Below are 23502 nucleotides of genomic sequence, written 5' to 3'. Positions count from 1 at the left end.
TTTAAGCAATAAAAGCATCACCTTGAAAAAAATTATAATAACAAGCGGGCAATTCTTGCCTTTGGGTTCCAAAACAGTCGGAAAATTCCAGTGTTTCTAAAAATTTTGCATAGTTAGCGGTATTAAATTTGAGTAGTACTGAAACACTAGGTATAATCACCGGCCAATGAACTACACGCTACATTTCTCTAGTGGTTACATAGAGAACAAAATTTCCAACCAAAAACCTAAGTTATGACTTACGGGGCCTTCCTCTCTTACCAGATTTCACCGGAGGGGATTTAGAACTGTTCTTATTAGCTGAAGTGCCACCGCGTCCTCGGCCACCACCTTTTCCTTTTGCAGCCGAGCCCTTTCCCTTGGCACTGGACGTTTTGGATGCCTTACCTCGGCCTTTGCCAGAACTACGCGACCTTTTCACCTCAGCTTCGCCATTAGTTTCATCATCCTCGCTATCATAACTTTCCTCAGCATCCTCTTCCTCTTCATCTTCTGACTCCGATGAATCTTTCGACTTTTTCCTCTTCTTCGAATTCTCAGCTGCCTTGGCACCCTTTTTTGCTGCCTGCTTGGGAGGTGGAGTCGGTTTTACAGCCTCATTATCTGCAGTCAAAGCACAATGAATTCAGCACCAGTTCAGATTCCAACCAGATTGTTAGAAGTCTTCTTTTTGAACAGATTTGACAGATTCCCACCACCCTTAAGTCAGTCATAAAATAAAACATGCCGAGGTATTTTGCATTTTGTACAGATTGAATTTTAGACCTAACACTAATTTCAATTATAGCAAAGTAGCATACCTTCACCAACAGCTTTCCCATCATATATATCAAGCTGCAGAAAAAGGAGATGTTAGACGTTGTATACATCGTAAAGTAAGATAAAGTAAACTACACACCGTAAGAACATAAAATAAACTACATCCGACATGTGATGACGAGGATATGCCAGGGAGAACATTTTAGAGATATAAATGCAAGATTGATGTAAATTTACTGCATGATAATAACAACCGATAACAGACTAAACTCATGGCCTCCTAAATCTATTCATAGTGCTCAACAAATAGACAAAATGCTAACAGAAAAAAAAAACCTTGTTACAAAGAATGTACTGGTTTCTGTATTGAACAGATAAATAGCTTCGAAAAACGCTCACTACGATACTATTATGTCTGCCATAGGCAGCCAAAATACAATAGAAGACCTTGTTCGATTCTTTGAGAACTTAATAGAATAAACTTGAGCGCTAATGAACTCCTAAGAAAATAGCATGCAAGATTTAAGAGTTACCTGGTCAAGTCGATCAGCAACATTTGCTCTATCAACAATAACCATGGAATGCCCCATACCACAAGCAACACTGTTAGAAAATAAGAAAACATTAGATCATTTCGTATTTGGTTGATATAGATAGCAGTCTTAGTCTTACTTGAATAAAAAGATAACGCATTGAAAACCAACTTGTTTAAAATATAATATTGCATCAAAGAATATGATACCAAAATCAATTAAAACCAAAATTTGGCTACCAAAAAATCAATTGAAACAAAAGAAAATCAATTAAAATTCAGAGTCAAAAATAGAATCAGAACATCCACAAAAGAGGAAGGTATGATAAAATAGAACAAAATGGAATGCTCACTACTTACCTTATTACATGCATACCCTCAAGTATATCCACCTTCTTGGGTACAGCTGAAGACCTAAAGTAAAAGTACAAACAGGATTACAAAATTAAGGCAACAAAAATAATTAGAGATTACTCCCCACAGCAATATCAGCCCAGAATGAGTTGCATAAACATACTTCTGTCCACTAGGTCCATATCCCAGCTCGCCATTCTGAGCATGTCCCCAACTTATGCAAGAGGAATCAGCCCCAACAAAATGATGCATATTGCCTGAATCCATGCATCGTATATTCCACCCACTATTTATCAAAGAAAACATGGAATTATTAATCAACATCAAGTTGGGAAAGAAAACTCATTAAGAAAAATAACATACACCAAGCATTATTATCCAAACCATGGAATATACTACAACCTTAAATCCATTAGAGGTTTTGGATACATCCAGTCGTCACCAGTGTTCTTTAATTTTCCCCACATGTACAACTGCCCTCCACCTGAAACAAAATAAGAACGAGGTGAAACTGAAAGCCAAAGCTATTATGTGTAAAGTACTCATCCCTAGTCGGTAATACCAGTAGAATAAATTGATTTAACCATTGCTAATATTGACATGAGACTTTTTTCATTCCCTTATGTAATGAATTGTAATTAAGTACGCATGAGAAGACCATAGAGGTTGGACTCAAACCATTAACTAACCACTAAACAACAATTTAAAACAAATATTAAGTATCAATAGAAGAACATATTCATATTTATGTCTGCAACGCATACCTGCCGTACATGAAGAATTAACAGAACCAGCAGAAATAATGGCATCAGGCGGTAAAAGATTTCTGTTTTGGAAAACTTCAACACGGCGTGGGGCCCACTCATCCTTCTGCTCTCTATGTCCTAGCCTACACAACCCACACGGTTTTATGAAATTTTGAGCACAAGGGACAAAATATTAAAAACCGATTCAAACAAGAATATCTCATTTGCAGTTTATCGCGAGTTCAAAACATTGCCAACCCAATCTCAAACCAAGCACAGACCTTCCGTAACCACCGAAACCCCACCTGCACAAACAAATAATAATTATAACTTTAAATGAAAGGAACCAAAACATTGAAGTAGGGAACTCTAGGATTACTCACGTGTAGACATAGCCATTCTTATCCACCGCCACTAAATATCCAAAACAAAGAATCATTAAAGGAAAAGTAGTAAATAAGAGCATATAACCAAGATCAAGAAAGGAATAACAAGCACCTGTATGATTTGTTCCACATGCCACTTTCACAACAGTTTCCCCAGCAAGAGCAGCAATTGCTCGAGGGCGTGGCTGGGGTTCATAAACCAACCTCACAGAGCTGTCTTTGGAATTATACTACAGATATATGCAAAATTAACTAGAATAAGCATGGGAATGAAAAAAAGTACTTCATTACAAAATAAAAAACCATGGAGAATAACAACTTTTTATTTAGTCATATTATAAAAAAGAAAATTAAGTTGTTCTTGAAGAAAAATAATGACCCATTATTACATAAAAATTGTGATACAATGCTCATAATTGACGTAGACATGTAAGATGATCAGGCAAAACACCAGCCATAGAAGGCAACTAGAGAATAAGTGACATTTCACAAGACAGATGAACTTAGTAAATGTCTGATTCAAAAACATAATTACTTATTTAGTTTCAGTCCTCTCAATCCATTATTTTATAATAATTCTCTTGTAATGCTTCTGAGTCTGCAATGCAACAACAAAAATTATTAAGCATTCCTACCCTTATTTAAGGAAATCAAGTAAATAGCACAGGAGAAAGTACCTATTAAAGATTATTCAACCAATAGCAGGACAAATCAAGGACTTAAATCCATAAAATACAGAAAAACAGTAGACCGCATAAATATCTAGTCTGCTGAAAGTTGAAATATGGAATCCAGTATTATTCTGAAACTTGCATGTACTTACTTAAACCGAGTATGCTGAAATAATTATTTGAAGAAAACATAAACAAAATTGATGCAGTAAATCCAAGGGAAAGATGTCAGCACTAAAAAATCTGTGTTAAAACATATGCCTGCCATAGCAAGAGGGAAATACAAATCAAAATTCAATCATTGTAATTGTAAGAATTGCTAAACCCAGGCAACCATTACAAGCTCTGGTACCTAAATGGCCCCAAGCACACGGGATCAACTGGCCTTTAAATCTGAAGATAACAGATCATATACAACCACTAGAATACAGCTTCCTGCGTCCCATGGGTTTAAATTAAGATAAGGACACACATCTTGGGACAACAAAGATCATGAAAACATCATCCTTGAGAATACCTCATTATCTGTACCATGCCCAAGCTGTCCATACTGTGGAAGCCCTGCAGTTCTGGGAATTAAAGAAAAAAAAAATTGAAAATCACCAACAATTGCATCCCATGAAAGAATAGAATATCCATGCCCGGGAACAGAAATCACAAAAACAGAATGCAATCTTAATTTTGAAAACATACAGTATAGAAGCTCCTTCAACAGAAGATAACCACACAGTGAAGTCACCACCACACGCAGTATGTTTTACTTCAGACACAAGACAGCGAACAGGTGATGACTCAATTTCTGTACAAGACACATGAAAGAAAATGAATTTGTTATTTTCAACAAGATAAAGCAATCCTTACTGCTGAAAACAAAAGTACAACTGGAAGATCAAGAACGTTGTACATCAGCTATTAATCACATTTTGTTGGAGAACAATATATACCAGCGAGTTGTAACAAGAATTACCAACAGAATCCCAATAACTAATAACAATGCAATCATTATTCTAGACAAATTTTATAATGGAAGACTGAAAATAATTATTAGTCTAGATCAATGGTAAGGGTGAAAAGAAGTAGACTCTTAATAAGAATGATAAGGGATTTCTTTGTTTGGGCTTTTATAAATAAGTTGGGATGGAACAAAATTGGATGGACTTCATTCCACTCTGTAACCCATTCTGTTCGAGTCTGAACTGTGAAGAGGAGAAACCAATTTATATCTACTATCATAACTACAAAATTATTGTCTTTCTTTAAGCTCTTTCTCCTTATTGCTTGTGGATTTGCCATTGTTTTCCTCTTCCATGTTCCAGAACCAGTATCTACTTGCACCAACCATGTCAAACCACCCTGTTTTCAAGTAATGAAGAAACCACCGTGTTTTTGGTCTACAAGTGTATGATTTTGGTACAGAAGTTACAGCACTGCACTTCATCCTTCCCCATGCTTCAATTTGCTATTTTGTTACTGTCTTCTAAGCACTTTGAAGTTTGCATTTGGTGTTCTCAAATTGTGAAATGGATGTTCATTTGAAAAAATATATGCATTATTTTTCCTGAATTAGGGATAAAATACTTCACAAAAAGAATAATAATCGGAAAAGAATTAAGATAGTATTAGAAAAATAAGATTTCTGTAATAAGGACAAATTGGAACAATACATTTTCATTCTACTCACTTCCACCAGAACTTCCATTCCATCATTGGATACCCAAATATTGAAAAGCTTTACTATATTTCCACTCATAAAAATCAGAACGATGCCAAGAAAGAACGTGGAGCAGGCTAACATTCAAGCAAACAATGGGTGTAATTTAAAATACATTAGCAAAAACTGCATAATTTTACAGATAACTAAAAAAACATACCATTTCTTACAGAACCCGAACCTAGCTGTCCATGCTTGTTCCATCCAAAGGCCAGGGAATTTCCATCCTCCGTAACAACCACTGTATGGCTCCTCCCTGATCCAGCTTTGACAATTTTGTACCTTCAATGACAGAACAAAATACAGATCAATACAAAATTAAACCTTAGAGTAGGGCTTATAGATAAACAGATGTTAAACTTAACGATCGTATTAAAGTTAGAGAAATAATAGAGAGAGTGCCTTTTTTCCATTAGACAATCACAGAACAGACAACCACCCAAAAGCAAAAACAATTATGGTTCTTCCTAAAAGTGTGTCAAGGCTCTTAGGCAACACTAAAAAAGTAAAACTATATTCATAATAACCAAATGGAAAATTCCGGAAAAAACAAATCAACATTAATCACACCAAATCATTCACTCACTTAGAAAGTTCAGACACAACGGTTGGTCTATCACGTTGAATCGTATCTCCATGCCCCAGTTGCCCTTTCTGCACACCAAATCTCACAAATTAGACGCAAAAACTTCAATAACTAAAACACCTAAGTGTGGGCGCATAAACTTCATAAATATACCTCATTCCGTCCCCAAGTGTAGCATCGTCCTTCGACGTCCAATGCAACGCAATGACAAGAGACTGCACTCTCACCAACGATAACACATTTTAAAACAATAACTCATAACACGGCAGGGCAGAATAAGTTCTAAAAAAGTGAATGCCAAATAAAAAAACAAACGAGCATGTTCACGTTACCGCAACCGGACGCGACGTAACGAATATCAACACCGACAAGAGGACGGAGGCGCGAGGGAGAGACAAGGTTGCCGTCGACGGCGCCCTTGCGCCGGCCAATGATATCCCAACACGTGGCACCGCAGAACAAGAGCTCTCCCCCTTTGACCTCCTCCCTCTCTTCCTCCACCTTCTTCTCCGCTTCAGATGCAGACATTTCCCGTTCACTCCGGCTAGAGCAACGGTCGAAAGTTTTCGAAAAAGCGGAAAAAAAAATAAAAAAAAAATGAAAAATGACAGATCTAACGGCTAGTATTCAAAATCAATGGAAACGAAGCGCGGGAAATGGCGGGAAAATATTAGGAGCGAGGGAGACGGTAAGGGGAGAACTGGGTTTGCGCAGTGACAGTGGGGTGAAGAAGAAGAAAATGAAACCCTAATTGAATTTTACCGACTCAGTGTGTGCGCGAGTGCTCTCAAATATAAAAAAAGATAATAAAGAGTGGATTGTCCTTGGGTTTTCGAGAGTAGCAACAACCCAACTTTTGATTATTCCTCTAAATTATTATTATTATTAACCACTTAACATCTAATAAATGAAAACAAACTCCGAGTGGATAAAATTATTATTATAAATTAAACAAATCATTATTTTTTATTTATTAATATTTTGATTGTCTGTCAAATTATATTTTGGCTCTGCTCTGTCGCTGTCTGCAGATTTTCTTTTTCTTTTGCTACTTTTATCGTCGGAATTTGTCCCTCTCTCTTTCTTTAGTTACTCTTTATACATTTTTTAGACTTTATTATTCTTTTATTATTCTTTAAGCTCTGATTGATCTTGCAGGTAGCGTAAACCTTACACTCTGTTAAATTATTTATTTTATTTTGAATTCATTATTAACTATTAATGGAAAATCAAGTAGCTTGTCACGCGCACAGTTAATGCTTCCTTCGTGTTGGTATATACAGAGATACTCATACTAGATCCACGCAACACACCCCTACTTCTTTATTTCTTCTGTAAGACCTGTTTTCCATTTCTTTTTAGTCATTTTTTTTTGTATTTTTTTAATAAATGGATTAAAAGATACTCTATTCTTTTTGTGAAAGAAGATGACTCGTTAATGAGAACAAAAAAATTAAGATGAGAAATTTTAATAATTATTGTTGTGTTAGGTTCATTCCCGATTTAGTTATTAGGTTAAGTGTAGAAATTTAAGTTAGCAAAATTTGAGAATATAAAAAAAGATTTAGCTATTAGGTTAACGAAGGAGAAACATTTAATATAACAGCTAATAAAGAGTTTTTTAAATATGAAACCTGAGAGGAATTCGGAAAGTCAAGAGACCATGAATGGAAAATTATAAAAAGACTTGAAAAGTAGAGAAATTGACTAAAGGGTCTCATTATATATGTATATGAAAACAAATGCATTTTCGTTATTTTGATATCTCCATAATATTATATTTCTTTCTTTTTTCTCATCGTCTTTCAATTCCTTCTTCCCTATCCTACACGGTATCAAACAGTGAAAAAAATAGTTTGTTGTCTTTTTTTTTTTTTTTTTCTGGTTTCCTTTATGTTCTCTTGTGATTTGTTTGTTGTAAACAATACTTGCATTTTTCAGTTCATTTCTCTCAAGACAAAAAATAAAATGTTTTTAATTTGATGCCAAGACAATCTGAACCAAGTGATGATTTTAAGGGAGACTCCCTCTTTTATTATTACTTATAATTTTAATATATACAATAGTTGTACATCAAATATAAGTATATATCTTTTAAAGCATCCATGCTAAATGTTGAAAATTTTGAATTTCAATAATAATATGATCAAATAGTTTTTTTTTATACATTATGGTAGCTTTTATGTCACAAGTATGATCTCATATAATTTTTTTTTCTTATAACTATTGAGAATAGTCAGAGTTTTACATTGGATATAATAGATAAAGTTAAATATTATATAAGAATAAAGACCCATAATATCATTTTTGGGTAAAAATAGTGTCAAATACCTTCTATGTGTAAAACCAATGTCATATAACCATATGCAGCCACAATCTCTCAATGACTATAATCATAACCACATAACCATAACCAAAGAGGGGTCACCAAAGTGATTGACCGCATAACCATAACTAAGAAGGGGTCACTCATACACCTAAAGGAAAATATATTCATATGAGAGGGAGAAAAAAACAAAAGAAGAGACTCACCATTGAGGGGAGATTGTTGAGAACAGTCAAAGTGTGAGTTAAAGTCTCATATTGAATAAAATAGACAAAGTTAAACACTATATAAGAATAAAGACCTATAACACCATTGCAAAGTGGTGTCAAATGTCTTATATGTGTAAGACTTATGCCATATATATAGAACCACAATCACCCATATGACATCAAACATAATCCATATATAACCAAAACATATATGAAAATATATAACTCAACGATAAGAAGATACAAATGAATATTGAGAATTTAGTAAATTTAAAGCTTTACAAGATTACATAATTCAATTACAAGATACTTACATTCAATTATTTAGTCATTGACCGAGTTTAACTAAGTAGTTTTAAATTTACATTTTTCTTTGTTAACGATGACACGGACAACAAAAGAACAAGTGAAACTGTTTTTTTATTTTTTTTTTCAATATACTTGAAAAAGAACAAAACATCATACTTGTTGGATACAATGTTACTATTTGTTTATTTTTTTGTGCTTTATGTACTTTCTAAAAATGCAGTTAGTTAATACCCTCCTCAAAATATAGATTCTATGATTACAAAAATTGGCATGATAATACAAATTATCCTGATTAATTGATAGCTTTCAAGTATCAGTCGTAGTAATGTATTTAATTTTCAATAATAGAATGAGAACATGTTTTTTTTTTTTCAAATATATATTTTACGTAACTTAAAACCTACATTAATAAAAAACTTAATGTCAAACTTATATAAGATCAGTGATTATTTAATAAAATCAAACTATAAACGGGATTCTACGAGGTAATAGATGACAAGCAACATTACATATAATGTTTATGAGATTGGGATTTGAGTACCGAGCATATATAATCTCAATGGGTTAAAAAAGACTTATAAATAAGAAAATACTAAGTGATTATTAAATCATGCTAATTTTCAAAATAAACGATCACAAAACCCAGAGGTAACAACTTGTTTTACAAAATTCAAACATACAAACATAAGGAGTAGAATATTTCTTATTTACATATGTTGAGAAAAAAAAACAGGGTCTACGAAATTGGTAGAGATTAACATTTACATGACAAACGATTAAAATAATCTCAGCATTTTAAAGAATTAATGGAAATATAAAATTACTAAAAAAACTAGGAATTGAAATTTAATAAAATATTTAGGTTTCTTATCGTTTAGTTTGTTCATGAGGAATTAATGTTTAGTTAATTTTATCTATAATGGTGTATGTGGTTGATGAACATTCAATTGTAAAAACTAAATTTTATATGCATACAAAATATAACTATCAACATAATAATTAAACAAATATTATAAAAAACATCTTATAAAACTTTGAGAAAACTAATGCTTGTGTGTGAATAATTATATTTATACATTGAAAACTTGTCATCAAAAAGAATTTAATATTGGAAGTTTTGATTCAACAACAACTTGAGAGAGTGAAGTACGGTGATTTTGTAGTGAAACATGCATATGTTTGATGGGTTACTAATATTGAAATGTAAAAATTATCTCGTAATTATGATAACAAATTTTTTACCTGTAAATAAAATGTTTTTGCATTTATACCTTAGTTTAGGTGACTTTCATGTCATTATTGTATTATTTAAATGATTTCATCTAACATTATTTCTATTTGAAATAGATTTTTGTATCTCTTTTGTATGCATAAGTTAAAATCACAATAGAGTGAGATAATGTGAAGAAAACAAATAAGAAAATTCCATAATGAAATTTTATGACTTGTGGATTATTGTATAGTAGTGCAGAATTTAAATCGTAAAATTTCACGTTTTTTCATAAACAAATATTAATTTTAATGTTACAAATGAAAATATAGACGTTGTTACACATGTATGTTTGTATTTTATATTTTTTATAGAAATTTGAGTTAAAATTAATAAAAAAGAATAATTAATTTTTAAAATAATTGTTAAATGTAAAACTAAAAAAATAAAATATATACTAAAATACTTTAAAATAACTGTTAAGACAAAAAAAAGTTTAGAATTATCGTTAAAGATAAATTATTTATAAAATAATTAATTTCTAAAATAATAACGAAATATTAACATAAAATGGGATATCTTTTTTGTTGTATATTGTTATAGAATAGACTTAGATTTAGAAGAACAATAAAAGCAAAAAAAAAAGAAGAGAAAAACAGTTATCAAATAGAAGTAACCACCCACGATTATTATCAATTTGTGGAACATCTGAACATACACAGGAGGGAAGCAAACACACATATCAATTATTTCTTTTTCTTACATTATTAATTTTGAGATTGATGTAATAATTTGGATTATAGTTTTTAACCTTGACAGTTCATGTTTAATTAATTTTAATTATTCCAATATTTTATTTATGGTCAGTGATGTTCATTTTATGAGTAGTTTCACGATTGAAAAGATGGAAGATTACTAACAAATATAAATAGAATATATTAGACTTTGAGCATATCTAACTAGTTTACAACTAAGACCAGAATTATCCTTCACGATTCTATTAAATTTCGTAAATAATTAGAGATTAAAATTCAATGAATATGTTTGTCTATGTAAGCAATTAGGAGTAAATAATCTCTTAATAAACTCAAGTGGATAATCATAATTTTCACATCAATTAAAAAGGTAGAAATCTATAGAAAAAGATATAAATAAATTCTCTAACATTTCTTATATCGATTACGTTTTTATTATCTTTCTATATTCATCCTTTTATCTAATTTCCAGTTGCTCAAAATTAAATATAGTTATTTTTACAAGATCCATAAATTACATAATGTATACTCGGGGAAAATATGATTATTGGTAAAAAGTGCTCATAAAAATCACAAGTACAAGCTCATTATTACTAACTCCACATGGTGACATAGAACACAACCCATATATGTAGAATTTTAACACAAAAATCTTAAATCAAGTGGAGTCGATTCACCCTATAATCTTGAAATTTCTTGAGAGCGCAAACCTTGATTTGGGTGTAATAAATCGTCACTGAGTCAATTCACCATACAATCTCAAATCTTGGTTTGGAAAGCGATCCTCTTTTTTATTGTACGTTTATTATTATACTCTCGTGGATGACACCCATTTATTGTGATTGATTATTTCAATGCTGGAATGTGAACTCTATGATTATGAATTTCCAAAACCAAAGATGGTGTTGGTTAAGAACGAGATAATGCACGTTTACCTTTTTGTAGACAACGATGAAAGGCTTTCACTTGGCTGAAATGCAAATTGCTTGTGTTTCTCCTGTAACAATCACCGATAAGAACTAAAGTGGTAGTCATAGATAGATTGACCTTGGAGGGAAATAACAAACATGAAACAGGGATATAATTAACATACATAGTCGATTTTACATACTAACGCAGAAAGGGTTTTCCAGGATGACTGAGGGCACGAGTCTACAATTATTCGGGTTTAAGAGCTACATGGATTAATCAACACTATCTAACAACTATTTATCCACCATGCAGACATTTTACACTTGCCATGTGTGCCACCAGAACGGCAAGGATGGCTGATTACTTGGTCATTTCTTCAACCCCTTCATTTAGCCAACACCATTACGCATTCTAAATATAGGTACGGCCATACTGCAACCATTAAGCTTTCCCAGATAACCTTTACACTTGACATTATTTCCCTCGCTCGACTCGATAATCCATAATTGATCACTAAAAGCTGTTTCTATTCATGCAATGCTGCTCCAGAAACAATTTCTCACCATCTATTTTATTGTAATGTATCGGTTCGTCCCGTGTTTGGCCCAATGGTCTTTGAGGTCAACAGGGTTTGACAGATCGTGACCTTCTGCGGCAAGGCGACTAAGCAGCTTGTTGAAAGCGCTACCACTCATCTTCCGACCTCCAACACGAGCATGCCTCTTGTTCGGCACTGCAGGAAGTGGATACATTGAAAGAGTGGTTGTGCAACAGGCAGACTGCCAACCTCCATTCCCCCATTTGTAACACTGCTTCAGGACACCGGTACAAGAACATACTGGCGCTGGCATCGTTGACTCATCATAAGCCACTTGGTTCAATCCCAAGTCCTGACCTTTCCAATCAGCCTTAGACACTACTAACTGCTTGTTAAGATCATCGCCTCCGTTCACCATTTCCTGACCATTTTTCCACTCATGTGCCTTGCCAAACATAACCTTATTCAGGTCTTCACTCTCCTTTTTCACTTTTTTTGCTGCTTTTGGAGTCTTCTTATTAGGTGAAGTTGACTTCGGTTCCTTGGGCCGCTTGGCCCGTCTTGATTTCCCTGCCTCAGAAGTGATGGGAGCTGCAGGGAGGGCATCGGTTGTGTGCATTTCCCTTGCGTTGTAAGAAGGATCACCCATGTTAGGTATATGGTGTACCTGTTGCTGGGGATGATGTATATGCTTCACACCACGTGAAATTTGGCATCCTGGAGGACATGATGGCATACTGCCACTACCTATCGAGCTTTCTCGATACTGAAGAGTTGCAATCGCATTATCCCGTTCCAAAATTGCATTATTTCGTTCAGCAATTGCAGCATCTCGCTGCAGAAATGCCATGTCACGCTCAGCATATGCTGCCTTCTTCTCAGAAATGGCCAGATTTCTTTCTTGGATGGCTGCATCTCTTTCGGCCATAATTGCCATGATTTGCTTCATGGAAGGCTGATGTTGCATCAGCCACTGCAACGCAACATCAACATAAATATTATCAAAGTCAGCATCTTAATTAACAGAGAGGAGGCATTGCAGTTACTAATTGTTTGTTTGTGGAAAATTGAATAGTAAATTTGTTGATGAATTTATACACGAACATAAATAAATGTATTTTAATATACCTGCCCCTGAGCAGATTTATACTGATCTGCTTTGTGCCTACCATTTTCACGATGCCCAGCATCATCCATCAGAAACACAACCGGTTGCAATAACTAAATATTGACTCTAGGCTTCCTCAACCAATATGGAACCTGATTGATCAAACAACAGTATGCCAGAAGTCCTGCATTCACAGGAACTTTTCAGTTTATATTGGCAACTTGAGATAGTTAGTGTATCTCTTTTGTCCTCTTCCTTCTCAGGTTGAAGAGTACTGGGTAGGAAGGAATCACTCGATCAACAATTTCCATGAAGAACGGGACGGGTGTCGCAAAATTTAAAATACTTACCATGCTTATACATAGGGATAGCAGGTACTTGATCAAAAGTAAACCTATACAAGAATGTAAAGTCGGTAAGTTCACAAACAGTAATGAATGAAACTTACAAACAACTGCCACTTAATAAAAGACTTGAATATTCAGCTACAGGAAAATCTGGGATTAAAATAGTGAAAGGAAACTTTGGCAGCGCAGGGGAAGTCTATTGGTCTTCATGTATGATTAAAATACTTGCATTTTAAGCATAAAAGACAGTTAGAAGTTTCCAAAAACCTTGAAAGGAAATAATGGAACAGTTGGATATGAATGGCAGACATGGTAATAATGTAGTAAGCAGGTTTACCACAGATACATCAATAGTAGCCACGAACTAAGAAGTTACCACAGCAATTACAATAGAAAAAGACTGAAGTTCCAGAATTTACCACAATATCATATCAAAGTAATTAGTCATTATTGTTATTATTTCAGAGCTTCCATGGAAGCCGAAAATAAACATTAAAGTAGAACAAATGAAGAAAGTTAAAGCATGTTGGGGGCGGGGGAAGAGATAAAATGAGTGGATAGAAAGAATCCTAATGTGACTATAATGTTCTGACCACATAATGCATGGGCAAATATCACAAAAATAATTATGACAACAATATGATCAAGTTCCTCTTCAAGCAGTACTTCTTACAAGACAGGAAGACCAAACTCCTAAAAACCCAATATCATTTGACAGAAAAGCAAGTTTAAAAATCACTGCTCTGAAACATAATATAATTTACATCCAAAATCCAAAAATATCCTGTGTTGATTGCTAATTAAAAGAAGATAAACAAGTGGAAGGGAGACATAACAACCTCCTGATCTAATACGAGTCAAGCAAAGACCCACACAAAAAATTCTTCATAAACAATCCAGCACTCCAGTGCAACTCCAAAACTTAATAAAAAAGGAAAACTACAGTGGAAGAGTACTGCAAGAGGAAATAAGGTAAAGAAGTGATCATTCCGGAACTCATATTTGGATACGATAGTACAGCAAAAACTGAGTTTTTAAAAAAAAGACAATCGTATTTATGACCTGATGGATAACTTGATATCAATTAATAGCCAGGCGCATGACATTCTTTTTATTACCCAAAACTATAATCCTCCTGACTACATTCAGCAAATGTATATAGCTGAATATCATGACCAGATGAATTCTAAGTATCAATAAATATATCTTCATTCGCACTTGCTTTTCATCTAACCAAAGACAAACACCCAAAACACTCGCTACTAGCTCTTCCCATAGGCCAGTAGCAGCACTTGTTAGGACAGAATTCTGAATAAATATTTATTTAGAAAAAATTAACTAAAATAAATGAAGTTTGCCCAATTAACTAAAATAAACTACCCATCATAAAAAATATCTAAAATCAAATTAGATGCTTCAACTTTCTTAAAAGGCCTCTCATTTAATTTCTCTAAAGGCTAATTTTGGCTTTTACTTTTCTTCTCCGGAACAGAGCAAAATCTATCACCACAGCCCCTCCTTAAATCATGAGGGGTCAATAAACGACAAAACTGAAACTCATTTCCGTACAATTTTTTAAAAACCACGCCTCCTGGATCTCAAGCGGTTGAAGATCCAAATTTTGAACCAATAACAGATTCCGACACAGTGAAACGTCGCACCCGACCTGAAAGCTGGAAGGCTAGAACTAAAAAATTATATATATCTAGAAGAAGCAATTGCAGCGAACGTGAGCAAATATTTAAGAGAAGAACCAAAATCAGAGGATGCACAAAGATTCAGATACTCGAAGGTGAGAAAACAAAGTCAAAGCAAGTCAAAGACAAAACGAAGCGATAAACTGAAGTTGGATTGAGTCGGAACGATAAAACAGCGATAAATTAACGATAAATAGCAGAACGAAAGTAAAGACTGAAAAAATGAACGAAGAAAGAAACCCTAACCTCAGAGAGAGAGAGAAAGACAGAGAGAGAGAAGAAGAAAGAGAAATCGTGCGGCACTAGGGTGAGGGGGGTTTTACCGGGTTGTGTCTGTATCTGTACCTATGCGATGCCACTTTCTCTTCTTCCACTTACATTTTTCTCTTTACTTCCTTTTTTTTTTTTTCTCGGTTTTATCATTTCTTATAACGCAGAAAAAATAATAAAATAAATAAATGAAATACGTGAATTATCAAGTCACCGGTTCCTGTCTGTCTTTCCACTTTCAACCATCCAATTGCGATGCACATCCATATTTATTTACCGCTGCATAATTATTGTTTTTTTTTTCCATAACCTTTTCTAATTATTTTCAGTTTTTTTACCCTTTTTGATCTTGACTTTATGAAAGCTAAAACCGACCATGCTGCCAAATAATTAATACGGACAAAGAAATTATTCTTTTCATAGTTAAAAGTTGTTTAAAATATTGTTTTCTGATCCATCTTTTTTCCATGTAATTTATATTTGTGATGAGTTTGGAAAGAAATATAAGGAAGATATTAGTGTTGTGTTGGTGTGGTGTGTGACATGGGGCACGTGTGTTTGTTAGGGTTGTGATTTGTTGGGTTGGTTTGGTTGAAAGTAAAGAAAGATGGGTCTTTAAGTTAGTGGCACAGGTCTTGTTGCTTGCCACCACCATGTCATCAAAAACATTTTTAGTTGATTCATTGTGGCCTTTACCAGAAAACTTCATGCCTGCACCACTCGCCATTACTGTTCATGTAATGCTTCAAATTTCGTTAATAATACTCGGTTACTAATCAGAGAATTTAGTTTCAATTTCAATCGTATTTTTTATTAGTAAGAACTGAATTTCAGATTTTGTTCTGTATTTATACAAAATCTATCATATATGGAAATATATCGTTGTTCTATATCTAAATCAATATTATTCACGGACACTACTAAAATAAATCTGTTAATTAATATCGCGTACCACTCTACACTTAAATATATTTAAAATAAATTACCCCTTCGTCCCATAGTAATATTTATTTTGAAACATTAAAGGAAATTTTTTTTAATTGAAATATTTTTTTTGAAACATGTCAACCTATTTTCTTAATCAGTTTAGCATTATTTATTTTTATTTATATTTTAGTTTATATAAATATCTCAAAAGTTCAAGTGCAAATACACACGAAAAACTATATTCAAATTAGTTGGTTTAGCAGTATTCTTACATTTCAGAAAGTTGGAGGCGAACTTAATAAATACAGGGTGAGAAAAACAAATATGTCGGGTCTTTATTTTGTCGCTATACTGTTCCTTTGAACAGTGTACATCACGCGTGGCCCAATTCCCCTTTTCATGTTTTTCATATCAACTTTGGGCTAACATATTATAACACCACTTGGGCATTTCTTCCTGCACCCCCTTTCTTCTTTTGCACCCCATAAAATATTTTATGGCCATTTTATCCCTGAATAAAATATATTAAAAATCCTAATTTTTCCTCCTTTCTTCACACAGACCTCTCTTGTTTACAAAGTGCTATTTTTATCATCTTCCTCGTCCATCACCAATTTCATCTCTATCATCTTCAGATGGCTGTCAACATAATAAATTTTGAATTGATCAATCCAAAATGCAACTAAGTGGTTGATGGAGTAAAAGTAAATCATGACAATGGTGAATTCTCTCGCTGAATTCAAAAATTCGGAAGCCCATGCAAACCCATGCATATGCAACTCCACCAGAAGCACCATCAGATGTTCACGACACTGCATAGTGTCGACCATCAGTGACTTTTTTTAAGCCGCTGCGTGGTTCTTCTTCTTGTGGATTCTGGTTGGTGACACGAACACGACGATGAGTGCGACAACCAATAGTGAGAGGGAAAACTGTGATGAGGAAATGTGTGAGAGAGTGTAGTGCAACTGTGAGCATTGCCATACCTCTTCTACAAAGGAAGATGGTGGACCTTGCTGCAGGGATAAAATTGGGATAATAAATTTCATGGGGGTGCAGGAAGAAATACTCCATTTATAATTGGGCTTATGATATTTGGGTTTATTTAGATAATTATAAAAATATGACCTTTTAATATCTAAATTTAGTTTCTCAATAGTGACTGATAACAATAATTTTTCATGTAATAAACTGATGATACATAGAATTTTACATGTTTGCTTTGACAGATTTACTTTGAGTGAAGAAGGGAGAGTCATGTATGTGTTTGCCGTAAGGGATGAGAAAATGAATTTGAGATATCCAAGATTCTCATTCCCACATAAACCAATAGATAAGAAGGAAAACAATATCATCAAATACATCTTCACAATTTTACCCATAATTTTTACATAAATATTTCCTATTTTCTTTTTAATTATATAAATAATAACATTGATGATAATAATAATGACATCTCAACGATACTAATGTTAATTTTAAAATTAATACTATTGAAAAATAATAATTTTATTATTATCTATAACAATATATAGGGGATTCCCCTTTTTGTGTCCACTTTTCAAAATACTGACTGTACCACTTTAAATATAATAATTTATTAAATTTTTAAAAATTGACCGTTAGATGTTTCTATTTCTTCTCTTCTTCTTTATTTATTAATGGTTAGTCTTTTATCTGTTCTGATATATTTCACTTTATTTTTAATAAATATAATTTTAATATATATTATAATATAATATCACCTATTAATATAATATCACGTATATTTAAAAAATCTATACAGGCGCGATAGCACTGTGTTACGCTAGTTATTATTATTATTATTATTATTATTATTATATTGATGATAATAATAACATAACAATATCAATACTACTAATGTAGAATTTTGAAAAATAATTAATAATAATATTAATAATTATTAAACCTTATCGATAAATATTAATAATATTAATAATAATAATAATATTATTAATATAATAATAATAATAATAATAATATTATTATTATTATATTAATAATATTATTATTATTGATAATAACTAGCGTAAACACATGCGCGCCAGTGTGTACGCATTTTTTGAATTATATTAATAATTGATGATATTGTAATATTATTAAGTTAACAAACAAAATAAAAATAAAGTAAAATGTATGGAAAAAATATGAGAAAAATAACTGTTGATAAATAGTAAAAAAAAAAATAAGAAAGAAATAAGTAAATAGTTTTATAAAAACTTGTAAAAGTAACCGTTAATTTTTAAAAATTTAATAAATAATTAAATTGTAAAGGGTAAAGTTGGAATTATGAAATGTGGACACAAAAAAGAAAATTCCCTTTATATATAGTTATAGATATTGCTAATTATAGTAATAATAATGACAACAACATTAATAATATTAATTAATATTATTGTAATTACTATAAAAATATTAATAATTATTATAAAAATGATTATTATATCATTAGTAATAATCATCATGATAAGATTAATAATAATAATTAATATTATTATTGTTTATATAAAAATTGATAATAATTATAATAATAATATTAATGATAATACTAATAATTATAATTACATTTTATTTTTATTAATTTTAGTTATAAGGAAAAAAATAATCTAACAATTTTATTTATTAAAAAAAATTAATCATCAAAATCATTTACCTTTTGGTCCCTCAAAATAAACAATTTTATTTTTCCTCTCTATTCCTTTAAATTCATCATCGAAAACAAACAAAATATCTCTTATACAAATTTTCTTTCATCACTGTACTTATTGATTATTGAGACTTGAGTTTTGTGAGGTTTATCAACTTAAAGAAGAAATAATAAAATTTAGATTAATTAGACTTTGCAAGTTATTAAAAATTTATAAATTATTCATTAATTTTTTTAATTTATCAAATTAAGTACTTTTAATTAATCTGAGTTGCAAGTTATTGAAAATTTATAAATTATTAATTAATTTTTTTAATTTATCAAATTAAGTACTTTTAATTAATTTGAGACTTTGCAAGTTATTAAAATTTTATAAATTATTCATTAATTTTTCAATTTATCAAATTAAGTAATTTTAATTAATCTGTTGAAAATTTTATCTCACTCTTGTCAATTAATTTCAAAATTTCTCTACTGTAACATGTAACATTCCTGTAATGTGTTTGAGAATTTTTTTTTCAAATATAACTTTTTTTATAAAGAATTTTAAATGTTTCATGACATGGAAATTCTTAAAAGAAATTAAAACTTTAGTAACATAATTGATTAAAAATATATCTTAAATTTTATTTATAAAAAAAAATGTAAGAATTTAGTTTCATCGATACATTATCACCTTAAAACCATTATCAACCAAAAGCCTTTTTTTATCGCGTTTCATTTTCACTTTTCATTACCTTATTCAATAAAAAAAAAAGAAAACTTGAAATTCATCATGAAGGAAACACATTAACACATTATGTGATTTTTTCTTTCACAAGTGTACTTGTTGAGATGTGAGGTTTATCAACTTAAGAAGAAAGAATTAAATTTGGATTAGTCAGATTTTGCAAGGTATTAAAAGGTTATAAATTATTCATTTTTTGTTTTTAATTTTACTAAATTAAGTATTTTTAATTAATTTTTTGAAAATTTCAACTATCTCTTTTCAATTAATTTTAAATTTTCTCTGTTGTAAAATTTCTGTAAAGTGTTTGAGATTTTCTTTTTGTACTTAAATAGAAAATTTTAAAAGAAATTAAAAATTTAGCAACATAATTGCTCAAAAATTTATAGAACTTAAATTTTATCCATAAAAAAAGTAAGAATTTAGTTTTTATTTTTTTTCTGTTCACATATGCTTTATTTTGATCGATACATTATCACTTTAAAACCATTGTGTTTATTTTTCACCTTTCATTACCATATTTAATAAAAAAAAATTGAAACACAATATTAGTAGTCTACGTTACATGGTCAGATGCAGTTATTTTTTGTTTTACCAAATTAAAATAATTACAAAAAAGTAAAAAGAAGATTTGATACTTTTTTAACTTTTTTTAATTTCAAACAAAACTCAAGGACATGAGTTTCATTTCATCCATCTAGATACTCAAAGATAAACACAAATTGAAAATAAAATTACAGAATTAGTGAGACAGAATGAATTATTCTCAGCAGCTAGAAAAAAAAAAAGAAAGAAGAAAAATCATAGCATCTTGATCCAAATTCCCTCGCTGGGAATTTCTTGATGAACCGCAAATAGCATATAAAACGCGGGTGGTGCAAGAACAGCTGAACCTGGCGCCGTCACCTCAAATTCACAACTTGAATTTCCCGTCATCTTAACTTCACCCATCGACAACACCAACAACCTCTGATTCATCGAAAAAGAGTGCGTGTTAAAAGGCGGCGCTAACATCGTCACGGACAATAACTCAGGCACAAGGGTTCCGTTCACCTTAATACTCATCTTCAATTTCTCGCCATACATCAACTTCACGTAAGAAGAAGGTTCTAGAATCATGGGACGTAGAGGACAAAACTGAGAGTCCAGATAGTAAGGAGAAAAAGCTTCCAATCTCAACTCTGTAGGGTATGACACATTAGAGAATACGTATTTCTCGTGAGGGTTGCTCCCACCTACGATCACTCTTCCATCACGAACCAAAACGGCCGTCGAATGATACATCCTAGGAATATTCGAAGCGGATTGCAACAGGAACCGCGACCCACCCGAACCGTTGGTTTTATAAATAACCGGTTGAAGAGCCGGATTCTCCGCATTCTCCCACCCCGCTGTTCCAGACTGAGCTCCGTTTATGATCAAAACATCGCCGTTGGGGAGCATGACCATGTCGTTCATCACCCGCCCCATCGGCATGGTCTCCACCACCCACGTGGCATTCGGATCCGTTATCTTAATCCGCGCGCAGGAATCCAACGCATCGGAGAAAACCCCCTTGGGCACAAGCTGAAAAGCCCCTCTGCGGGCCCCACCGCAGACCAAAACCTCAGCTTCCACACTCGCCGCTTCCAAATTCTTCAAAGGTAGCAACACCGCTGAACCGGTACTAGGATAACACCTTGGGTCTCCCCCGGGTATCTCGGGGTACGTTCTCACAACGGCGTCGTTCTGGTAATCAAACAGAATCGCACGGTTGTTGGCGAAAATAAAAAGATTCCCGTCAACGTTTAAAACAACAAACGGATAAAGATTATTCTCGGAGCCCTTATCAATAGTCTGCAACAGAAACGGTAACACGTAGGGTTTGTTATTCTCTGCTGCGTCTCTCTTAGGATGAAACTCGTAGTTGAATTGTTTTCTCCCTCCGATTATAATCTGTCGTCCATCTGGCAAATACTGATTGGTGGAGTACCATCTTTTTACTGCGAGAGCATTGTCGGTTTCTTGCCACTCACAGTCCTCACCTGTTTCGCATGGAGTGAAGGACCTTATTTTTCGTTCTCCGTCGTTGTAGCCGCCGGTTTGGATGAGGGTGCCGTCGGAGACGGCTCCGCCGGAGGAACACCAGACGTCTGTTTGGACGAAGAGGGGGCGGAAGGTGTTGGATGCGACGTCGTACTCGATGGAGTGAGCGGTGCAGTCTGTTTTGATAACCATTTCGGAGCGATCGTGGCGACAGGTGCCGTTGGGGAGAGCGAGGTTGGAAGAGCCGAAGTCGGTGCGGTCGAAGATGATGACACGGTCATTGCTGAGGAGCTGCATGTGCATAGCGACGATGCCTATGGAGTTTTGTAGGAGATTCCATTGGGCATTGGAAGCTTGGGAGGGGAAGGGAAGGAGAAGAAGGTGGAAGAAGATGGTAGGTAGAAGAAGAAGAAGATGATGCGTAGCCATAACAGCAGAAGGTGTTGTTGGAAGATGGTATTTGAGTTAATGCTTTGAAGTTGACAATGAGTGTGTGTGGTTGCATGCAATGCCAGTCCTTAAATACAGCTGCATTTGCAGCACAGCACTGCTCTTTTTCTATATATGCGTGCACTATGCATTCATTTTCCAGTATTCAAACTGGCGAGGCTATTATGTTTCACATCATCACTGTTATTTTGGTGCATCATTTAAGGTTTATTAATACACCTTAAATTTTCAAAAAAAAAAAAAACACTTCGTTGATTATATATATATTTGTATAATTTATTTACTTGTAAACATTTTTTTATTCAGATAATTTTAAGTAATACATGTAATTTCCTCCATTAATTTTTTTTAAATCTGAATTTTTTTAATGTTTCACATTCTAAGAATGGCTAATTTTTAAGATATTTAAAAATGCTTGTTGATGAAGTTTAAACAATTAAATTTACAGATTCGATTAATGATGGTACTAGCATGCTCTGTATCTTGTCTAATCGAATTAACTGTAATTAATTTTCCCTTCTCTTGTTCGCCTCATCCTCACTGAAACCTGGAACAGGCCAGAAACATTTGATAAAAGAAATGGCCTTGCTGAATAACAATTCCACTGATTACGTGTTTAGATGATTTTTTTTTCAATAAATATTTTACTTTACGCCTCATTAAGATACATTAATGTCTGAACATGTTGAATTTTGCATCATTGCAAAAAGAGATTATGTTACATATAAAAATTAGACTTTATCTGTAGTTTGCTATAAAAATAACCCAGTGAATTTCTCAATTTTTAAAAAATGAATTATTTAATCTAACGATAAAAATAATAGAGTATGGATTTTCTCATTCCTGATAAAAATAATTGTACATCCTCTTATAAAACCTTTCTAGCAATTCTTCTACTTAGGAGAGATAAATTGAATGTTTCTTGAATCTCTAAATTGGAATGATAGTTACAAGTCTGCGTAAAATCAACCTAATTTCGACGCATACTTCTGTATTCATTATTTCATAAACAGATTGTTAAAGTTCATGAATCTGTAGAATGCCTCTTGTCAAACAAATAAATAACTAACATAAAAACACACAGTTTATTTATATAATTATATTCTTCGTTTTATATTAGTTACTAGTTTATCAACAGTTTGTTTTATTGAATATTTCTAATCACTAAATTATCTTTTTAGAATTTCTTCTGGAATAAATAGAATTTATAAAACAATAAGTTATAACCTACTAAGTAATTTATCTATAACGATTAAATTACCAGTTGAAAACTACTTTA

At 32.5% G+C, this 23502-nt stretch overlaps 3 protein-coding genes across 7 annotated transcripts; all 3 read right to left on the bottom strand.

Moving 5' to 3' along the window:
* LOC114163831 (protein RCC2 homolog) lies at window positions 1–6538 on the bottom strand. The gene is made up of 16 exons (XM_028048184.1): window positions 6078–6538; window positions 5899–5960; window positions 5746–5813; window positions 5320–5441; window positions 4142–4247; window positions 3966–4017; window positions 2890–3007; window positions 2775–2805; window positions 2673–2696; window positions 2410–2534; window positions 2048–2129; window positions 1809–1931; window positions 1652–1705; window positions 1293–1362; window positions 801–834; window positions 1–603 (listed from the first exon to the last, which is right to left on the bottom strand). Exons 1-16 carry the CDS (start codon window positions 6271–6273, stop codon window positions 233–235), a joined length of 1638 nt encoding a protein of 545 aa, XP_027903985.1. The 5' UTR covers window positions 6274–6538; the 3' UTR covers window positions 1–232.
* A 5064-nt stretch (window positions 6539–11602) lies between these two features.
* On the bottom strand, window positions 11603–15562 carry LOC114162628 (protein BASIC PENTACYSTEINE6). 5 transcript variants are annotated; one of them, XM_028046581.1, is made up of 4 exons: window positions 15403–15562; window positions 13463–13506; window positions 13133–13296; window positions 11603–12977 (listed from the first exon to the last, which is right to left on the bottom strand). In XM_028046581.1, the coding sequence occupies exons 3-4, from the start codon at window positions 13199–13201 to the stop codon at window positions 12033–12035; spliced, it is 1014 nt and encodes a 337-aa protein (XP_027902382.1). In that variant the 5' UTR covers window positions 13202–13296; window positions 13463–13506; window positions 15403–15562; the 3' UTR covers window positions 11603–12032. The 5 variants fall into 5 exon arrangements, with proteins under 5 accessions (XP_027902382.1, XP_027902383.1, XP_027902384.1 ...); XM_028046582.1 differs by having other exon boundaries at window positions 15480–15502; XM_028046583.1 differs by lacking the exon at window positions 15403–15562 and adding an exon at window positions 14299–15385.
* Window positions 15563–20444: 4882 nt separating this feature from the next.
* LOC114164612 (aldehyde oxidase GLOX-like) lies at window positions 20445–22251 on the bottom strand. The gene has a single exon (XM_028049341.1). The coding sequence runs from the start codon at window positions 22200–22202 to the stop codon at window positions 20550–20552; it is 1653 nt and encodes a 550-aa protein (XP_027905142.1). The 5' UTR covers window positions 22203–22251; the 3' UTR covers window positions 20445–20549.
* Window positions 22252–23502: the final 1251 nt, after the last annotated feature.

This window comes from Vigna unguiculata, chromosome 9, assembly GCF_004118075.2.
Source record: "Vigna unguiculata cultivar IT97K-499-35 chromosome 9, ASM411807v1, whole genome shotgun sequence".
Classification (NCBI taxonomy): Eukaryota; Viridiplantae; Streptophyta; class Magnoliopsida; order Fabales; family Fabaceae; genus Vigna; species Vigna unguiculata.
This window is presented reverse-complemented; position numbering and strand designations above follow the sequence as displayed.

Excerpts from the sequence above, each read along its gene's own strand:
- LOC114163831 (XM_028048184.1), bottom strand. The coding sequence starts at position 6,273 with ATGTCTGCATCTGAAGCGGAGAAGAAGGTGGAGGAAGAGAGGGAGGAG. Across the intron at positions 5,814-5,898 it reads ACACTTGGGGACGGAATGAG|AAAGGGCAACTGGGGCATGG; the intron begins GTATATTTATGA and ends TTTGGTGTGCAG. Across the intron at positions 604-800 it reads TGGGAAAGCTGTTGGTGAAG|ATAATGAGGCTGTAAAACCG; the intron begins GTATGCTACTTT and ends CTTTGACTGCAG.
- LOC114162628 (XM_028046581.1), bottom strand. The coding sequence starts at position 13,201 with ATGGATGATGCTGGGCATCGTGAAAATGGTAGGCACAAAGCAGATCAG. Across the intron at positions 12,978-13,132 it reads ATAAATCTGCTCAGGGGCAG|TGGCTGATGCAACATCAGCC; the intron begins GTATATTAAAAT and ends GTTGCGTTGCAG.
- LOC114164612 (XM_028049341.1), bottom strand. The coding sequence starts at position 22,202 with ATGGCTACGCATCATCTTCTTCTTCTTCTACCTACCATCTTCTTCCAC.